Here is a 20,999-nt window from a genome sequence, read left to right as displayed (position 1 = left end):
CTAGCAAATGCGTTTGCAGGAGGCAGAACAATGCACAGTTTGTTCGGCAAATCGGAGTAGTCCAAGGGGATGGTGGTCTCCGAATTGAAGAGAGATGTTGCTCCAACGGGATAGATATCCAGGAGGGATAAGTCCCGGCTCTCCAGAGGGAGAATCATGTGCAACGGACCGCACATGTTGAGGAGGAGTCCTTCAACAACTTCATGAAGCTCAACAGACTGAGCGAGCGGCGAGGAGTCGTCGCATGATCTCGCTTGAGAGAATGCATTGGTGGATGCATTGCGAGATCAAGTGGGGGAGCGACCAAAAGCAACACAAATGAAGGCACACTTGGAGTCGATATGGAGATCGGACTCAAGGGAGGGCTGACCCGTGGAATGGTGGGCGCGAGGGCCACCATCAACGCAATACAAAAACGAGGAGCGAAGCAACTTGGGTGTGACTTGGCGAAGTACCCAAGCCGTATGAAGTGAGTCGGCATAGAAGATGGAACATGGAGCGGAGGCACAGAGCTTTCCCTGGACAGAGGTCAAGGACATGAACTCTTGCAGAGGCAAGAGCAGAATCATGTTGTTCCATGGGTCCTTCTTTCTGTTGGAGTGGACTCACCTTGCATGGTGCCAAAGATGAAGGGAGCTTCTGGGCACATGCACCTTATCTCAGAGAAGCATTTGGCGAAGGAACTAAGGCGACTCAACTCGCAGAGGCGAACTTGGGTTCAGAAGGCCTTGGCACGGGGCAAGAGGACGCGAAGGCGGGTACTCTTGAAGAATATGCCACAGTGTTTCTATTCAAGTTGCTTGAAGGAAGCGGTGCGCAGCGGAGATTGTGTTGGTAGGGGCAGAGACCCAGGATCCAGACAATGGTGCACCATTTTCAGCGAAGTCGGTGGACTTCGGGAGCTACTAGGCGATGGACTGTCCTAGAGCGGTGCTTCATCTAAGTGTGACCCAAGAGTGGGTGGATGAAGGTCGATTGCCAAAGGAGCGAACAAAGTCGAAAGTGGAGGAGACCCTGCGATGTATTGGCAGAGGCCACACATGGAGGGTTCACAATTCGAGTTCACCCCACAAGGATCAGAATGCAATGGAGATGTCACTAGGAGGCAACATGGTGCAGTGGATCGTGGTGGAATAGTTCGCGGCAATACGATACACACAGCACCCCGTGAGGGACTTGATCATATGGAGGTATGATCGGGAGCTACTGGAAGCTCCACTTCGGTGAACAACACGACGGCAAGAAGGGCTATGGATTCAAGGAGTGAAGGCCATGGTACCGCAGAGGCGGGTCTTCCGTGCGTGCATCGAATTTTGCATCGGGTGAAAGCCTTGGTCATCAGCATATGGGGGCTGTGTTCCACCAAGGGAGAAGTTCGAATGTAAGGACCAGTGAGTCCCATGGGAGGGACTTGATCATGCAGAGTTATGATCGAAGCAGCTGGAGAGTTGGACTGCTCCAGAACTATATTCGCTTAAGGGAGCCCGACAAGTCAGAGGACAAGGTCGAGTAAGCGAACGTTGCTACCAAGGAAGCTAAGGAGAACAGAATCGGTGCAAATCCTACAACGTGATGGCAGAGGCCATGCATGGGGGTTGCAGTCTGTCTTTCCGTCGACCAAAGAGATCTGCTTGGAGAACCCAGAGGTGTTGAAGCAGGGGGTCGAAAAAGGGCGAGGAAGCGACGACGAGTCCAGAGGGACTTAGCTACCCAAAATCAAGCATCAGTTAGAATGGAGGTGGACTCGGAGGAGTGCCACAGAGACATATCTACTGATTGTGAAGAAAAAGGATGCAGATGCGAGGCGATGGATAGTAGGGCCATGGGCATGGCAGCGCCATGGTACCGCAGAGGCGGGACTTTCGTGAAAGTCATTGATCCCTTGCTCTCATGGAGGGAGAGCGCTTGGTCGTGAAAGGGGCCGAGGAGATGGAGTACGCAGAGGCAAACTCCATGTACTGAGACAAGGCTGAAGGGCGAGGCCAAGGAACTTCGTAAGACCGGTGTCAACAAGCTTCTCATCAAGATAGCCGAAAGAGAAGGACTTCGGGTCATGCAAGAGTGCACGACCAAGGAACGAAGCAGACAGTACGCGGTGCTGTACCTTTGCTACTCAGTGGAGTAGGCGGCAGGGTTGATGGAGAAGACGGTACATTCCCAGGGGCGACCAAATCTATCAGTGAACTACTCCAAGTTGGGGTGAAAACTTCCGGCATTCCAGAAGTTCAATGGCATTGAGAAGGTGAATCACAGTAACTAACTCAATGCAAGGAGTGCAAACACTTCAAGTGCTTCAGAAGTGTGAGCAAAGAGCAGGCGAAGGCTAGTAACCAGCTCGATGCATGGAGTACAACCTCGAGGAGGCGGGCGAAGTCAAGTAACCTTTGCCTTCTCAACTATTAAGAGAATGGGCAAAACCGAGTACCCCAATTCTCTTATCTATCCAGCAGAGGAGCTCTACACAAGTTCAAAGACCCTTCGAAGATAATGGAAGACAATAGTTGTCAAATCCTCACCAACGGTGATCAGTGCTACTGAGAGTAGATTGTCCGCTTCATTTCCCAACGAAATGCCAATCGAAAGCGGAAGTGTTGCGAACCTACTTGGAGGTGACAACTAAGCGAAAGAAGAGTCAATGGACAAATTTTGTGGAGGAAGGACCCAAAACTTCAGAAGTTTGCGAAAGGATGCTCGTTAAAGCTCCAACAAGCATCCACCCAATTCAAGCAGCATGTGGAATTTTGAGAGACTGGCGCAGTAAGGATGGTCTTTTCCTTCATTTGGAGGATCCGCAGGAACCAACAAGGATCAACACAACTCAACCAACCCCACACCAGAGTCAGAGTCATTGGTGAGTTGAAGCAGCATGGCGGATCAAAGGTTCGACTACTCAAAAACAACAGCGGAGAGCAGCTGGGAGCCAGGAGGTGCATTGCAGCTGGAGCAGGAGATTGAAGACTCAGCAAAGGCAAGGAGTTGCAGTGTCGGCAAAGGCTTCGACGAGGACGTCGAAGGAATAAGTGGGGGAGAATGTCACGGACAAACTTCGAAACAGGATGTTGGATGCAATGCTCATGTATGTCTGTGTCTTTTGGTTTGTTCATGCTCTGCACAGCATATAGAGGGACTGCCGAAGGCTAAGAGTCCCCTTGTAGGCTTGTAAATAAAGGTTGTGTTATGTGGACACACGTGAGAGATTCTCGGTCTGTAATGGATCATTTTTAACATTTGTTGTGCAACTGTTCTGAGCTTGTAAAGTCTCTTTGTAATTTGCATTGTCCATAAAGTGTTTCCTGGATTGTTTGCTTGTGGATCCCGAGTGAGGCGTTTTTCTAACCCGTTTTCTCTTTTGTAGGTCCTAAGGGACCGTGGGAGGTTTCGGGGAGGCTGACCTTTGCGGACGGACACGCAAGGGTGCCGCACGACTTTGGCAAAACCAGCTAAGTCCGTGACAGTGTGCTGCCAAGACAAGTAGTCCTTCAAACCAGGAGGAATAAAGTGGTTGGTACCCATTTTTGCATTACACCATGCTTTGCACCAACCCTTCATTCATCAAACAAGGACTCCAAGAGGAGCCTTCCGATACTTTAGTTGATCAGCATAAACCTAACACTCGAATCACATGAAAAAAGTTGATTGACAATATCAAAGCAAATATAAAACAAGAAGTCTTTTTGAATGTCTATGTCTGGTTACTCTCTCGTTAAAAATGAAGCTTAGATATTTTGATCAACAATTTCGATGAAACAAAATTGATAAATCAATTAGTCCATCAAGCTCGAATCATGATATTTGATATCAAACTATCCCTAGTATTTATGCATGGTAAGAAGATAGGAAAAAACTATTCGTTGATAAAATCAGATGATTTGTCATGATATGGAATCATCATTTGACTACGCGTACCACGTTAAGATTTGATATATTAGATATATCATTGATCTCGTATTCTTGTCTTGCTCCTCGTCAATCCCTCAACAAGTGAAACTTACCCCGCACCCAGAAACTTCCAATCTAATTAGAATAAACCTAACACCAACTTACGTGATTAATGCCAAACATTGGGATCAAGATTGGAAAATTTGATACAAAGTATACCAACAAGGTAAGTGTTTTTACAGACATACATACATCATGCTGCAAAATTCCCTTTAAGCACACATTCGGACCACAAGTAAATAGAGTGTAATTTATGTAAAATTTTCAAATGATCATCTAAACAAATATACAGGCATAACTTAAAGCAAAACTAGCTATGGTTTGGAACTGAATTAATTAGATCATATATACTAATCTAACCAATTAATCATTTGCTATTTTATTTGATTTTTAACCCAATAAATTATCAAACTTATCCAGGCTTGCAAAAGATGAGAGTATTGGATAACTCTTTTAATCGTCAAATTCTTAATTCTTTTTAATATTTTGATTTGATTAATGTTAATTAGTTTTTAAAAAACCTGATTCTTATAAACAGGATGGTGTTTGTGTCATAACATCTTTGTAATCTAGTTAATAAGGATACGATTCACGAAAATAATTTATGAAAGACAAAGTGTAAAAAGGTGAAACCTTTATGTTAAAAAGGTGAAACCTTTATGTGACCTATCAAGTTAATAAATTGATCCCCTTTTGTAAGTAACTATTAAAGCCATGTAATTAAAAGATATGGACAGTATTACCTCTATATTTTTCTTCCTTTTTCTGATCCCCGCGGGCCATAAAAAAAAAAAAGTGAAGCGTGGCGCAACCTGATTCGCCGCTGTCACTGTCTCGTCCGTCCCCGACAACGTCCTGGGATCCATGCGATCGCGTCCGATCCCCACTACCGAAGCCGTCGGTGACTGCACGCACCGAGGTCCTCCCACACGTGCAAGCCCATCTGAACTCCCCGCCGAGTCGTCGCCGAATCCCCCTCCACCGACCCGACGCAACCCACGCGTCACCCAGCCTTCGTCCCACTTTCCGCAGCGCGTCTCCCCGCCTCCGATCTCGACCGTTTGCGGCTCATCCGACGGTTGCTGCGGCTGACGTACGGGTCAGGCCCACGTTCCGCTAACGTGCTCCGTGGTCGTGACCCTGACCTGCGCGCCTTTCCCCTTGGCTATTTAAGCTGGAAGAGCAGTTCGCCGCCTTCCAAGCTCGAGTCCTCCGTTCCGTTCCAGATAAATCCGGTTCGGTTCTTTTTCTCCGTGCGGCTCGACCGCTTCCATCACGCTCTCGGAAGGATGGCGTTCGTCGACGCCGACAAGCTCAGTTACGAGATCTTCTCCGTCCTCGAGAGCAAGTTCCTCTTCGGCCTCGACGACCCCAACAAGCTCTTCTTCCCCACTTCCTCCTACTCCTCAGCTGGCGCCTCCCCCCGGACCGCCGCAGGTGCCCGAGGAAGGATCCGGATCCTGTCCATCGACGGCGGCGGCAGCCCCTCCGATGCCCTCCTCGCCGCGGTCGCCCTCGCCCGGCTCGGGTCCTCCCTCCGTCACCGTTCCGGCGACCCATCCGCCCGCGTTGCCTACATGTTCGACGTCGCGGCCGGCTCCGGCGCCGGCGGCGTCCTCGTCGCGATGCTCTTTACCAGGGACCACGACGGTCGGCCCTTGTTCTCCGCAACCGACGCCCTGCACCTCCTCCTCTCCGAGAGCCGCCGCCGCGGGCGCGGCTTCTCCTCCGGGAGGGGCCTATTCCGTGGGATGTTCCGTCGACCCGGGAGTTTCTTCCGTCGGATCTTCGGCGACGCGACGCTGAGGGACACCGTCAAGCCGGTGCTCATCCCGTGCTACGATCTCGCCACGGGGGCGCCGTTCCTCTTCTCGCGGGCTGACGCGGTAGAGGCAGACGGGTACGACTTCCGGATGTGGGAAGTGTGCGCGGCCACGTGCGCCGACGCATCCACCGCGGCGGTCGATCTGCGGTCGGTGGACGGGCGGACGCGCGTCACCGCGGTGGGCGCCGGGGTGGCGATGGCCAACCCTGTGGCCGCGGCCATCACGCACGTCCTCCACAACAAGCCGGAGTTCCCGTTCGCGGCCGGGGTGGAAGACCTCATGGTGGTGTCTCTCGGCGCTTCCGCCCCCGCGCCAGCCGCACCGGGTGCCGCTGAGCTCGTCAGGATCGCTGGCGAGGGCTTCGCCGACATGGTACGGATTCCGGACTCCCCCATCTCCTTTCTCCCGCCCGCTGCTTTCAGTTTCTTTTCCTCTTTCTTCGAGACATTTTCTAGCCCTAACCAATTGTCGGTAAAAAACGTATCCTGACCGTACATTCTCACAATCATCTATGATCAAATATTTTGACGGTTCAGATTAACTCATCAAAAGCCGTGGCTTTTGTGATCATCGTCAGGTGGATCAAGCGGTGGCGACGGCATTCGGACACCGTAGAGCAAGCAATTACCTGCGCATACAGATAAACCTTCGACTTCCGTGAGCAAACTATACCTACTGTTGGGGTAAACAACTTTATGCTATGGTCTCGGGACCGACGCGGCTTGTTCTGGGTCCGAATGACGGGAATCCCCCGGGAGATTCCTCGGAACAGTAGAGGTCGTCGACCCGCTGGTCAATTTGGCCGGGGAGAGGGGTCGTCGTTTTCTCCGGAAAAGGACTCCCCGCCTGTACGTCCGGCGAGACACGCCTCGTCTTCGTTCCTACACACAGGTCGGGTCGGAAGCTCGGCCCGACCCCGCCGACGATCAAGTTAATGATGTCCGACCCGACCCCTCTGACGATCAAGTTAGTGATGTGGAGAAGAGTGCTCTATCTTTTTTTCCTTTTCTCTCGTATCTTAGAACGCGACGGTATTTATAAGGGGTTTGAGTGTTACCGGATGCACCTGCCCACTGGGAGCAGGGTCGTATCCCCTGATGACGTCTGACATTGCTGTTGGCGTGTCGTGATGAGGCGAGTCTGAGCGATCGTTGATGGGCCTCGGTTGGCGTTCCAGCCCATGCTGGTCAGGCGTTGTCAACCCGTCAAAGGTGCGGGGCATCAGCTGATATCACGAGGGTCTTGTCATAATTATTGCCCTTATCACCTATAATAACGTGGTTATAGCCACAGCCGATGGATTGTTCATGGATAGCCTTGCAGGACACCGCATTCATGTCGGTAGAAAAATCATTCAACAAAGCAAAAAAAAAAGAATAAACCTTGAATGAACCAGTGTCCATTATTGTGTGATTAATATATTGTTTCGTAGTTAACTTTGATAACTTACTTGAGAAAATAATTACTTTAAAAATAAATATAAAACACAATTAGGTAAAAAAAACCAGTAGACAAAAAAAAGAAACTTGGATGCGTCGGAGTAATCTGATAGATATCAAACTACTATAATTGACCTAAATCTATCACATTTGGCACAAATATATTTTTATTACTTTACTTTATTAAATGGGGTGAGAGAGGGATCACTTATGTGCTGACCAACTGTGGCACCACCCCATTAGTATACAGTTAGTATCCTAATTCGTAGTAAACTTTCACACTGGACTTTGAGAAAAAATAATAATAAATTTAAAAATAAATATAACACACAATTGGGTAGAAAAAATCATTAGCAAATATAATCTGATAGATATCAAAGAGTTGATATACCTTTGTTGTTTTATTTTATTGAATGGGCTTTGAGAAGTTGGAACTCTCAATCTTAGCCAACTGCTTCATCACCTCATTATTATTATTATTATTATGTGATTAGTATCCTGTTTCAAAATTAACTTTAATAACGACCTTAAGAAAATAATTACTTTTAAAATAAATAATAGATATAATTAGATAGAAAAAATCAATAGGCAAATATAGAATAAAGTTTGGTTTGGATGCGTCGGAGTAATCTGATAGATATCAAACTACTATAATTGACCTAAATCTATCACATTTGGCACAAATATATTTTTATTACTTTACTTTATTAAATGGGGTGAGAGAGGGATCACTTATGTGCTGACCAACTGTGGCACCACCCCATTAGTATACAGTTAGTATCCTAATTCGTAGTAAACTTTCACACTGGACTTTGAGAAAAAATAATAATAAATTTAAAAATAAATATAACACACAATTGGGTAGAAAAAATCATTAGCAAATATAATCTGATACATATCAAAGTGTTGATATACCTTTGTTGTTTTATTTTATTGAATGGGCTTTGAGAAGTTGGAACTCTCAATCTTAGCCAACTGCTTCATCACCTCATTATTATTATTATTATGTGATTAGTATCCTGTTTCAAAATTAACTTTAATAACGACCTTAAGAAAATAATTACTTTTAAAATAAATAATAGATATAATTAGATAGAAAAAATCAATAGGCAAATATAGAATAAAGTTTGGTTTGGATGCGTCGGAGTAATCTGATAGATATCATACTACTATAATTGACCTAAATCTATCACATTTGGCACAAATACATTTTTATTACTTTACTTTATTAAATGGAGTGAGAGAGGGATCACTTATGTGCTGACCAACTGTGGCACCACCCCATTAGTATACAGTTAGTATCCTAATTCGTAGTAAACTTTCACACTGGACTTTGAGAAAAAATAATAATAAATTTAAAAATAAATATAACACACAATTGGGTAGAAAAAATCATTAGCAAATATAATCTGATAGATATCAAAGAGTTGATATACCTTTGTTGTTTTATTTTATTGAATGGGCTTTGAGAAGTTGGAACTCTCAATCTTAGCCAACTGCTTCATCACCTCATTATTATTATTATTATGTGATTAGTATCCTGTTTCAAAATTAACTTTAATAACGACCTTAAGAAAATAATTACTTTTAAAATAAATAATAGATATAATTAGATAGAAAAAATCAATAGGCAAATATAGAATAAAGTTTGGTTTGGATGCGTCGGAGTAATCTGATAGATATCATACTACTATAATTGACCTAAATCTATCACATTTGGCACAAATATATTTTTATTACTTTACTTTATTAAATGGGGTGAGAGAGGGATCATGCATAGACACCGTGCTCTTTCAATTATTATAATTTAAAATCGAACTGTACAAACCATATAAAAGAAACTGAAGCCAAAATAAGGTTGTTCAGTTTAGTTGGGTTTATTTTAGTCAGTCTACAATGTTGGGATCGAGCCCTTCTTCCTCCACTCCTCCTCCTTTACGAGCTCCTCCGCGAACCGGTCGAGCTCGTCGTCGTTGGTCCGCTCCGAGATCTTTCCTCGCCCTCTGAAGAGCAGCGACTCCACGTGTCGCTGTGACAGAACGCGTTCTGCTGCCTCCACCGAGCTCTTCGAGCTCGTCGTCTTTGGCGTGCAATTTCCCGACATGAATGCGGTGTCCTGCAGAGGCTATCCATGAACAATCCATCGGCTGTGGCTATAACCACGTTATTATAGGTGATAAGGGCAATAATTATGACAAGACCCTCGTGATATCAACTGACGCCCCGTGCCTCTGACGGGTTGACAACGCCTGACCAGCATGGGCTGGAACGCCAACCGAGGCCCATCAACGATCGCTCAGACTCGCCTCATCACGACACGCCAACAGCAATGTCAGACGTCATCAGGGGATACGACCCTGCTCCCAGTGGGCAGGTGCATCCGGTAACACTCAAACCCCTTATAAATAACGTCGCGTTCTAAGATACGAGAGAAAAGGAAAAAAAGATAGAGCACTCTTCTCCACATCACTAACTTGATCGTCAGAGGGGTCGGGTCGGACATCATTAACTTGATCGTCGGAGGGGTCGGGCCAAGCTTCCGACCCGACCTGTGTGTAGGAACGAAGACGAGGCGTGTCTCGCCGGACGTACAGGCGGGGAGTCCTTTTCCGGAGAAAACGACGACCCCTCTCCCCGGCCAAATTGACCAGCGGGTCGACGACCTCTACTGTTCCGAGGAATCTCCCGGGGGATTCCCGTCATTCGGACCCAGAACAAGCCGCGTCGGTCCCGAGACCATGGCATAAAGTTGTTTACCCCAACAGTAGGTATAGTTTGCTCACAGAAGTCGAAGGTTTACCTGTATGCGCAGGTAATTGCTTGCTCTACGGTGTCCGAATGCCGTCGCCACCGCTTGATCCACCTGACGATGATCACAAAAGCCACGGCTTTTGATGAGTTAATCTGAACCGTCAAAATATTTGATCATAGATGATTGTGAGAATGTACGGTCAGGATACGTTTTCTACCGACAATTGGTTAGGGCTAGAAAATGTCTCGAAGAAAGAGGAAAAGAAACTGAAAGCAGCGGGCGGGAGAAAGGAGATGGGGGAGTCCGGAATCCGTACCATGTCGGCGAAGCCCTCGCCAGCGATCCTGACGAGCTCAGCGGCACCCGGTGCGGCTGGCGCGGGGGCGGAAGCGCCGAGAGACACCACCATGAGGTCTTCCACCCCGGCCGCGAACGGGAACTCCGGCTTGTTGTGGAGGACGTGCGTGATGGCCGCGGCCACAGGGTTGGCCATCGCCACCCCGGCGCCCACCGCGGTGACGCGCGTCCGCCCGTCCACCGACCGCAGATCGACCGCCGCGGTGGATGCGTCGGCGCACGTGGCCGCGCACACTTCCCACATCCGGAAGTCGTACCCGTCTGCCTCTACCGCGTCAGCCCGCGAGAAGAGGAACGGCGCCCCCGTGGCGAGATCGTAGCACGGGATGAGCACCGGCTTGACGGTGTCCCTCAGCGTCGCGTCGCCGAAGATCCGACGGAAGAAACTCCCGGGTCGACGGAACATCCCACGGAATAGGCCCCTCCCGGAGGAGAAGCCGCGCCCGCGGCGGCGGCTCTCGGAGAGGAGGAGGTGCAGGGCGTCGGTTGCGGAGAACAAGGGCCGACCGTCGTGGTCCCTGGTAAAGAGCATCGCGACGAGGACGCCGCCGGCGCCGGAGCCGGCCGCGACGTCGAACATGTAGGCAACGCGGGCGGATGGGTCGCCGGAACGGTGACGGAGGGAGGACCCGAGCCGGGCGAGGGCGACCGCGGCGAGGAGGGCATCGGAGGGGCTGCCGCCGCCGTCGATGGACAGGATCCGGATCCTTCCTCGGGCACCTGCGGCGGTCCGGGGGGAGGCGCCAGCTGAGGAGTAGGAGGAAGTGGGGAAGAAGAGCTTGTTGGGGTCGTCGAGGCCGAAGAGGAACTTGCTCTCGAGGACGGAGAAGATCTCGTAACTGAGCTTGTCGGCGTCGACGAACGCCATCCTTCCGAGAGCGTGATGGAAGCGGTCGAGCCCCACGGAGAAAAAGAACCGAACCGGATTTATCTGGAACGGAACGGAGGACTCGAGCTTGGAAGGCGGCGAACTGCTCTTCCAGCTTAAATAGCCAAGGGGAAAGGCGCGCAGGTCAGGGTCACGACCACGGAGCACGTTAGCGGAACGTGGGCCTGACCCGTACGTCAGCCGCAGCAACCGTCGGATGAGCCGCAAACGGTCGAGATCGGAGGCGGGGAGATGCGCTGCGGAAAGTGGGACGAAGGCTGGGTGACGCGTGGGTTGCGTCGGATCGGTGGAGGGGGATTCGGCGACGACTCGGCGGGGAGTTCAGATGGGCTTGCACGTGTGGGAGGACCTCGGTGCGTGCGGTCACCGACGGCTTCGGTACTGGGGATCGGACGCGATCGCATGGATCCCAGGACGGTGTCGGGGACGGACGAGACAGTGACAGCGGCGAATCAGGTTGCGCCACGCTTCACTTTTTTTTTTTTTATGGCCCGCGGGGATCAGAAAAAGGAAGAAAAATATAGAGGTAATACTGTCCATATCTTTTAATTACATGGCTTTAATAGTTACTTACAAAAGGGGATCAATTTATTAACTTGATAGGTCACATAAAGGTTTCACCTTTTTAACATAAAGGTTTCACCTTTTTACACTTTGTCCTTCATAAATTATTTTCGTGAATCGTATCCTTATTAACTAGATTACAAAGATGTTATGACACAAACACCATCCTGTTTATAAGAATCAGGTTTTTTAAAAACTAATTAACATTAATCAAATCAAAATATTAAAAAGAATTAAGAATTTGACGATTAAAAGAGTTATCCAATACTCTCATCTTTTGCAAGCCTGGATAAGTTTGATAATTTATTGGGTTAAAAATCAAATAAAATAGCAAATGATTAATTGGTTAGATTAGTATATATGATCTAATTAATTCAGTTCCAAACCATAGCTAGTTTTGCTTTAAATTATGCCTGTATATTTGTTTAGATGATCATTAGAAAATTTTACATAAATTACACTCTATTTACTTGTGGTCCGAATGTGTGCTTAAATGGAATTTTGCAGCATGATGTATGTATCTGTCTGTAAAAACACTTACCTTGTTGGTATACTTTGTATCAAATTTTCCAATCTTGATCCCAATGTTTGGCATTAATCACGTAAGTTGGTGTTAGGTTTATTCTAATTAGATTGGAAGTTTCTGGGTGCGGGGTAAGTTTCACTTGTTGAGGGATTGACGAGGAGCAAGACAAGAATACGAGATCAATGATATATCTAATATATCAAATCTTAACGTGGTACGCGTAGTCAAATGATGATTCCATATCATGACAAATCATCTGATTTTATCAACGAATAGTTTTTTCCTGTCTTCTTACCATGCATAAATACTAGGGATAGTTTGATATCAAATATCATGATTCGAGCTTGATGGACTAATTGATTTTTCAATTTTGTTTCATCGAAATTGTTGATCAAAATATCTAAGCTTCATTTTTAACGAGAGAGTAACCAGACATAGACATTCAAAAAGACTTCTTGTTTTATATTTGCTTAGATATTGTCAATCAACTTTTTTCATGTGATTCGAGTGTTAGGTTTATGCTGATCAACTAAAGTATCGGAAGGCTCCTCTTGGAGTCCTTGTTTGATGAATGAAGGGTTGGTGCAAAGCATGGTGTAATACAAAAATGGGTACCAACCACTTTATTCCTCCTGGTTTGAAGGACTACTTGTCTTGGCAGCACACTGTCACGGACTTAGCTGGTTTTGCCAAAGTCGTGCGGCACCCTTGCGTGTCCGTCCGCAAAGGTCAGCCTCCCCGAAACCTCCCACGGTCCCTGAGGACCTACAAAAGAGAAAACGGGTTAAAAAAACGCCTCACTCGGGATCCACAAGCAAACAATCCAGGAAACACTTTATGGACAATGCAAATTACAAAGAGACTTTACAAGCTCAGAACAGTTGCACAACAAAGGTTAAAAATGATCCATTACAGACCGAGAATCTCTCACGTGTGTCCACATAACACAATCTTTATTTACAAGCCTACAAGGGGACTCTTAGCCTTCGGCAGTCCCTCTATATGCTGTGCAGAGCATGAACAAACCAAAAGACACGGACATACATGAGCATTGCATCCAACATCCTGTTTCGAAGTTTGTTCGTGACATTCTCCCCCACTTATTCCTTCGACGTCCTCGTCGAAGCCTTTGCCGACACTGCAACTCCTTGCCTTTGCTGAGCCTTCAATCTCCTGCTCCAGCTGCAATGCGCCTCCTGGCTCCCAGCTGCTCTCCGTTGTTGTTTTTGAGTAGTCGAACCTTTGATCCGCCATGCTGCTTCAACTCACCAATGACTCTGACTCTGGTGTGGGGTTGGTTGAGTTGTGTTGATCCTTGTTGGTTCCTACGGATCCTCCAAATGAAGGAAAAGACCATCCTTACTGCGCCAGTCTCTCAAAATTCCACATGCTGCTTGAACTGGGTGGATGCTTGTTGGAGCTTTAACGAGTATCCTTTCGCAAACTTCTGAAGTTTTGGGTCCTTCCTCTACAAAATTTGTCCATTGACTCTTCTTTCGCTTAGTTGTCACCTCCAAGTAGGTTCGCAACACTTCCGCTTTCGATTGGCATTTCGTTGGGAAATGAAGCGGACAATCTACTCTCAGTAGCACTGATCACCGTTGGTGAGGATTTGACAACTATTGTCTTCCATTATCTTCGAAGGGTCTTTGAACTTGTGCAGAGCTCCTCTGCTGGATAGATAAGAGAATTGGGGTACTCGGTTTTGCCCATTCTCTTAATAGTTGAGAAGGTAAAGGTTACTTGACTTCGCCCGCCTCCTCGAGGTTGTACTCCATGCATCGAGCTGGTTACTAGCCTTTGCCTGCTCTTTGCTCACACTTCTAAAGCACTTGAAGTGTTTGCACTCCTTGCATTGAGTTAGTTACTGTGATTCACCTTCTCAATGCCATTGAACTTCTGGAATGCCGGAAGTTTTCACCCCAACTTGGAGTAGTTCACTGATAGATTTGGTCGCCCCTGGGAATGTACCGTCTTCTCCATCAACCCTGCCGCCTACTCCACTGAGTAGCAAAGGTACAGCACCGCGTACTGTCTGCTTCGTTCCTTGGTCGTGCACTCTTGCATGACCCGAAGTCCTTCTCTTTCGGCTATCTTGATGAGAAGCTTGTTGACACCGGTCTTACGAAGTTCCTTGGCCTCGCCCTTCAGCCTTGTCTCAGTACATGGAGTTTGCCTCTGCGTACTCCACCTTCTCGGCCCCTTTCACGACCAAGCGCTCTCCCTCCATGAGAGCAAGGGATCAATGACTTTCACGGAAGTCCCGCCTCTGCGGTACCATGGCGCTGCCATGCCCATGGCCCTACTATCCGTCGCCTCGCATCTGCATCCCTTTTCTTCACAATCAGTAGATATGTCTCTGTGGCACTCCTCTGAGTCCACCTCCATTCTAACTGATGCTTGATTTTGGGTAGCTAAGTCCCTCTGGACTCGTCGTCGCTTCCTCGCCCTTTTTCGACCCCCTGCTTCAACACCTCTGGGTTCTCCAAGCAGATCTCTTTGGTCGACGGAAAGACAGACTGCAACCCCCATGCATGGCCTCTGCCATCACGTTGTAGGATTTGCATCGATTCTGTTCTCCTTAGCTTCCTTGGTAGCAACGTTCGCTTACTCGACCTTGTCCTCTGACTTGTCGGGCTCCCTTAAGCGAATATAGTTCTGGAGCAGTCCAACTCTCCAGCTGCTTCGATCATAACTCTGCATGATCAAGTCCCTCCCATGGGACTCACTGGTCCTTACATTCGAACTTCTCCCTTGGTGGAACACAGCCCCCATATGCTGATGACCAAAGCTTTCACCCGATGCAAAATTCGATGCACGCACGGAAGACCCGCCTCTGCGGTACCATGGCCTTCACTCCTTGAATCCATAGCCCTTCTTGCCGTCGTGTTGTTCACCGAAGTGGAGCTTCCAATAGCTCCCGATCATACCTCCATATGATCAAGTCCCTCACGGGGTGCTGTGTGTATCGCATTACCGCGAACTATTCCACCACGATCCGCTGCACCATGTCGCCTCCTGGTGACATCTCCATTGCATTCTGATCCTTGTGGGGTGAACTCGAATTGTGAACCCTCCATGTGTGGCCTCTGCCAATACATCGCAGGGTCTCCTCCACTTTCGACTTTGTTCGCTCCTTTGGCAATCGACCTTCATCCACCCACTCTTGGGTCACACTTAGATGAAGCACCGCTCTAGGACAGTCCATCGCCTAGTAGCTCCCGAAGTCCACCGACTTCGCTGAAAATGGTGCACCATTGTCTGGATCTTGGGTCTCTGCCCCTACCAACACAATCTCCGCTGCTCACCGCTTCCTTCAAGCAACTTGAATAGAAACACTGTGGCATATTCTTCAAGAGTACCCGCCTTTGCGTCCTCTTGCCCCGTGCCAAGGCCTTCTGAACCCAAGTTCGCCTCTGCGAGTTGAGTCGCCTTAGTTCCTTCGCCAAATGCTTCTCTGAGATAAGGTGCATGTGCCCAGAAGCTCCCTTCATCTTTGGCACCATGCAAGGTGAGTCCGCTCCAACAGAAAGAAGGACCCATGGAACAACATGATTTTGCTCTTGCCTCTGCAAGAGTTCATGTCCTTGACCTCTGTCCAGGGAAAGCTCTGTGCCTCCGCTCCATGTTCCATCTTCTATGCCGACTCACTTCATACGGCTTGGGTACTTCGCCAAGTCACACCCAAGTTGCTTCGCTCCTCGTTTTTGTATTGCGTTGATGGTGGCCCTCGCGCCCACCATTCCACGGGTCAGCCCTCCCTTGAGTCCGATCTCCATATCGACTCCAAGTGTGCCTTCATTTGTGTTGCTTTTGGTCGCTCCCCCACTTGATCTTGCAATGCATCCACCAATGCATTCTCTCAAGCGAGATCATGCGACGACTCCTCGCCGCTCGCTCAGTCTGTTGAGCTTCATGAAGTTGTTGAAGGACTCCTCCTCAACATGTGCGGTCCGTTGCACATGATTCTCCCTCTGGAGAGCCGGGACTTATCCCTCCTGGATATCTATCCCGTTGGAGCAACATCTCTCTTCAATTCGGAGACCACCATCCCCTTGGACTACTCCGATTTGCCGAACAAACTGTGCATTGTTCTGCCTCCTGCAAACGCATTTGCTAGATTGCGACTCCACGTCAATACAGCCACCGCTGCACCACTCAAGGCCTAGCAACATGCTGAACTCGCTGTACACTTCAGCCTCCTACGGACGTATCCTTTGCATGCCGAAGAGAATGTTCCAATGCTCCATGGTGCCGAGCTCCGGTCGCTTTGGGATGGCCACGAACAGTCCGTCGTCCGTATACAAGCCCTTGCATGAGTACCGAATTCTTTGAGTTAGCAATTCCCCTCACCTCTGTGAGCTTTGCATAACTCTTTCGGTCGCCGAACAACCCATTCCACCTTACATGGTCTCGACTTTTGCCAAGCGCCTCGCTTGCTTTGAGCACCATCAAGTGTTGTTGTCAACGTTGAGCCGTAACTCAAACTCAGCCATCCCAACATTTGTGCGCTCCACATTCTTCCCAGCTTGCTTGTCCTCGTGGTGCCTTTGGCACGAAGGGTTGGCCATTCCTCTGAATGCCAATCTCAGATGCCCGCTCCTCTGAGCGACTCCTTTTCCCTACATCTCAATGTCCGTTTTCCCCAAAACGGTCGCGCGTGCTAGCTGCCCTCAACGCAGCCCCACTAGGTCCCCCACGTTTGCATGTCAAGTGTTTCTATGAGTGCTTGTCCCGCTCTGATACCATCTGTCACGGACTTAGCTGGTTTTGCCTAAGTCATGCGGCACCCTTGCGTGTCCGTCTGCAAAGGTCAGCCTCCCCGAAACCTCTCACGGTCCCTTAGGACCTACAAAAGAGAAAACGAGTTAGAAAAACGCCTCACTCGGGATCCACAAGCAAACAATCCAGGAAACACTTCATGGACAATGCAAATTACAAAGAGACTTTACAAGCTCAGAACAGTTGCACAACAAAGGTTAAAGATGGTCCATTACAGACCGAGAATCTCTCACGCGTGTTCACATGACACAACCTTTATTTACAAGCCTACAATGGGACTCTTAGCCTTCGGCAGTCCCTCTACATGCTGTGCAGAGCATGAACAAACCAAAAGACACGGACATACATGAGCATTGCATCCAACATCCTGTTTCGAAGTTTGTCCGTGACAACACGGGGGCATGGACTTGTTATTTAATTCCACAAGATAATGCAGGTGTGTTTGTCTTCATTACACGTTGGCCTCTTTATGTTATTGGCTTTTTCTTCCATGGGCTATTCAACCTCTCTTTCTTTGTTTCATAAAAAAATGCTTTCGTTGTGTACATGTTGCTTCCTCTTTTGTTCATATATATCATGGTGAAGGGCAGATGTCATTTAAGGTTCTTCCCCGCATTCAATAAAAGCTTAGCTACTCTTTCACGCAAAGGTCGGTGTTGAGCATTACTAGTGTACTTCGATAAGGAAGGAAGTCTTACGACTTGCACTGATGGCAGCTGAGCCAGTAAAGTGATAGAAAGCAATGTTTAGTATTGAGTTGAGTGTATAATTAAATAAACTCATAATTATGAGGGGTTTATTTTGCAGCACTAAGTTAGGTTCTATTTGAGGGGTAAGTATAAGCATTACTATATTGCTCAAGAGTGAGTGAGAAGAAAAAACAGAACTTTTCGTATGGTAAACTTTATAGGAACATAGATTGACAGTTGATAGTACAGATTAAGAGAGCGTAGGTTGATCCTCCTATATTCTGCACTGATCGGGATCTTATCTACTGGATTCCTCATAAGTTTTTAGTTGGTTTAAAATTTTATTATTATCGACTTATCAATTATCCGATTAGATGAAAATTAAGGAGGTTTGGGGCATGAGGGTTATATGTGGAGGTAAGCTGATATAAATTGTGTATAATTCTTGAGAAAAAAAGGGAAGCAAGTTCTAGTAATTAAGAATGCTTTATTACACTTATACTTTATCTCCACTTTCAACAACTCGTGCAATCTCGTTGAGATGCCATCTTTTCTTTCTTGACATGAAAGATTCAAGTATATAGTCCACAGAAACGACAAAAGGTACAAGAACAATTCGATTACTTTGTGCAACATAGTGATGAAAAAAATTACTTTCCAGTTGATCCCAGGTGTACCTTAATAGATGCCGATATTATTCTAAATTTTGTTGCATCTTGTATTCTTAAAAGAGATAATTTTAATCATATTTTTTCTTATTAATGTATCTAATAATATTTTTTATATGGATTGTGAAGTTTTTGATATATGAGGTAAATAAATACATGGATTTTTGTGTTTTTCTTTTCAATAAATAAAGTACAGTTTTCAGGCCTAGTATTTCTACACAGCTCCAAGGAAGTAAATCTTTGACTTGGATTCATTTACTAATTAGTTAGATTTTCAAATTTTTGAAAAATTCTACACATTTCATACATAGATATTTTTTGTTGGCCAAAGTAAATAAAATATAATTTAGGTAATAGTATGATAAAAATGAATTGAGTATAATTAAGATGAATGAAAAATAAATTCCTATAAAATAATTTTTTTTTATCTATGTTAGGTATATTATTTTTATAAGGAGACATTGACGAAGATATTGTTCATAAAATGAAAGGTAGATAGTTAAAATAGAGGGAGACACCAGGCTTTTATGTGATCATCATGTGCTCCTGAGAATAAAAGTAAAATTTTGGAAGATATTTGTTAGGCTAGATATGGTCAAAGAGTTAGGTGGTTTAAAATGACATGCATAAAAAAAAACATTGTGGTTGGGATGAAAATATTAAGGTGAATGCATGGGATTTCTAGGAAAAATATGATAATTTTTTTCTTTCACAAATATGATAATTGTTGGCATGAGCATGACAGCATTCTTTAGTTGGCATTTTCCTGGCTATGTTACAGCATCATTTATAAATGTTATCAGCTTAATTACCAGCTTGCACCGGTGACTTGATTACTCTTTTATTATTCTCTATGATGTGAACTGTACCAAAAGCTTCAAGCTTGATCAGATCAAGTAGGTAGCTCTGGCTGATATCAACTTTAGTGGGTTGGCTTGAAATATACTTGAACATAGTTGAATGACAATTGCAGCAACCCAACTTTCTCTTATATATATATATATATAAAAACATGCAAATGTTAGCTAATTCAAAAGAGAGTATAGAAAGTTGCATGCATGTGCAGCATGGTCTAACCTTATCCTCATCAAAAATACTTCAAATTAATGCCATTGAGAACTTTATTGACTCGATTTCAACCATAAGCATGCAATGAACATGACATCCTCTGGTGATTTATTTATACCGAAGAAATGTTCTTTGAAAGTGATCTATGTTAGCTTGCATACAAAGAAGAGTGCTCTGTTGTTCTGCATAAAGTAAGTAGAGAATGCCCAACTCTAAGTTGATTAAGAAGTAAAAGTGACATCTCTTCTAATTGATGACAATTGTTGCATGAGCAAGCATCAGTGTGGGTGGGTTATTATCATGGTTATCATCATCTGTAGCATTAGTGTGTGCAGAAACTGGCTTTTCTGCCCCTAACGTCATTGTTGGGTGTTCAGGATATCATATCTACACCACTTTATCCTGGACCACCAACTCTAGTTTTTGTTCTTCCTATGTCTTCTGCTCCAAGTGCAATATAAAAGTGCTTCTTTTTCCCCTGGACCTATCTCTCTAACTTGTTCTAATCTGTTGCCAAAATTTCATCATTTACTTTGCTAGTGGAAGTTCCATCACATGTCTATCCTATTTCTATTTGTCACCAATAAGAACTGTATTTTGTGATGAAAATATTATGAGAAGGAATATATGCAAATGCCATGGGAATTGAAAGTTGCATTATATGACATCAGTCTAAGATTAGTCAATTCCTACCGACAGTTCTCGCAGAAAGTACGTTCAGCGTGGATTATATCATGTCGCATCAGACGACAAGGATCATGCAGCAGTACGGTTATTGCGTCACTTCACTGTCCAGCCAAGCAATTCAATATGATCGAGAAGCAAAGGTGAAGTTACTGCAAGCTCGAGTACACCATGCTTGATTGTTTATAGCAGCAGGAGTTACTACTCCAGTTTCCTCTTTCTTGCTATTCCACAACTATACGACTGTGAGATCATTCATGATTAGCCCTTCGCCCTTACTTTGCAATCCATCTCACATGTCTTGTCTCTTGCTTTGACAAAGTTTTCTTATAAATTTTTATGGGGGTTGCATGAAGGTCAGAACCTATAAAGTTATCTATCACTTTGAGCATGTTAATTGTGTAGGACTAGGATCTAGATTTTTCTGTTTTGATCGAGAGGAACTTCCCATTTAGACACTCTACTAACAAGCATAAACAGATCTAGTAATTTGACAATGTTTATTGCATACTCTCATGAATCTAGTATGGACAGATCCAGAAGCACCCATGCCTCTGGTTGTTTGAATACTGAATTGCTGTAGAGATGACACATGCCCCATATATAATGAATGACCATATAAAAATTGAGTTGGCCATATTTCCTTTTACATATCCCTAGTTGGGTTTGATAGAAATAGACAAAACCAAAAATTAAGAGTAGCCCTTTCCTGCATGATGTTTAGCATTTGAAGTTTTCCAAAAGTACCTCATAAACCTCCAGCGAGGATACTTATCGATGTTTTCTGCATCCCTCTGTTCTATGAATGTTTGTGTA

At 45.9% G+C, this 20,999-nt stretch overlaps 2 protein-coding genes across 7 annotated transcripts; one reads left to right on the top strand and one right to left on the bottom strand.

The window, feature by feature from the left end:
• The first annotated feature begins 5,139 nt into the window (after positions 1 to 5,139).
• Positions 5,140 to 7,073, top strand: LOC135650223 (patatin-like protein 3). Of its 2 annotated transcripts, none has more exons than XM_065169465.1 (2): positions 5,140 to 6,137; positions 6,302 to 7,073. In XM_065169465.1, exons 1-2 carry the CDS (start codon positions 5,229 to 5,231, stop codon positions 6,407 to 6,409), a joined length of 1,017 nt encoding a protein of 338 aa, XP_065025537.1. In that variant the 5' UTR covers positions 5,140 to 5,228; the 3' UTR covers positions 6,410 to 7,073. The 2 variants fall into 2 exon arrangements, with proteins under 2 accessions (XP_065025537.1, XP_065025538.1); XM_065169466.1 differs by having other exon boundaries at positions 5,142 to 6,137; positions 6,343 to 7,073.
• Positions 7,074 to 8,990: 1,917 nt separating this feature from the next.
• Positions 8,991 to 11,331, bottom strand: LOC135650222 (patatin-like protein 3). Of its 5 annotated transcripts, none has more exons than XM_065169460.1 (3): positions 10,273 to 11,331; positions 10,005 to 10,108; positions 8,991 to 9,329 (listed from the first exon to the last, which is right to left on the bottom strand). In XM_065169460.1, exons 1-3 carry the CDS (start codon positions 11,179 to 11,181, stop codon positions 9,140 to 9,142), a joined length of 1,203 nt encoding a protein of 400 aa, XP_065025532.1. In that variant the 5' UTR covers positions 11,182 to 11,331; the 3' UTR covers positions 8,991 to 9,139. The 5 variants fall into 5 exon arrangements, with proteins under 5 accessions (XP_065025532.1, XP_065025534.1, XP_065025531.1 ...); XM_065169462.1 differs by having other exon boundaries at positions 8,991 to 9,320; XM_065169459.1 differs by having other exon boundaries at positions 10,005 to 10,067.
• Between the last annotated feature and the right edge of the window lie 9,668 nt (positions 11,332 to 20,999).

The sequence above is a fragment of the Musa acuminata genome, chromosome BXJ3-9 (assembly GCF_036884655.1).
Source record: "Musa acuminata AAA Group cultivar baxijiao chromosome BXJ3-9, Cavendish_Baxijiao_AAA, whole genome shotgun sequence".
Lineage (NCBI taxonomy): Eukaryota > Viridiplantae > Streptophyta > Magnoliopsida > Zingiberales > Musaceae > Musa > Musa acuminata.
Note: the sequence above shows the minus strand (reverse complement) of the source record. Positions and strands in the feature narration are given on the sequence as shown.

Coding starts and splice junctions, on each gene's coding strand:
- LOC135650223 (XM_065169465.1), top strand. CDS start 5,229: ATGGCGTTCGTCGACGCCGACAAGCTCAGTTACGAGATCTTCTCCGTC. Junction 6,138..6,301: donor GCGAGGGCTTCGCCGACATG/GTACGGATTCCG, acceptor TTGACGGTTCAG/ATTAACTCATCAAAAGCCGT.
- LOC135650222 (XM_065169459.1), bottom strand. CDS start 11,181: ATGGCGTTCGTCGACGCCGACAAGCTCAGTTACGAGATCTTCTCCGTC. Junction 10,068..10,272: donor GCGAGGGCTTCGCCGACATG/GTACGGATTCCG, acceptor GATCATCGTCAG/GTGGATCAAGCGGTGGCGAC. Junction 9,330..10,004: donor GCAATTACCTGCGCATACAG/GTAAACCTTCGA, acceptor GTTCATGGATAG/CCTCTGCAGGACACCGCATT.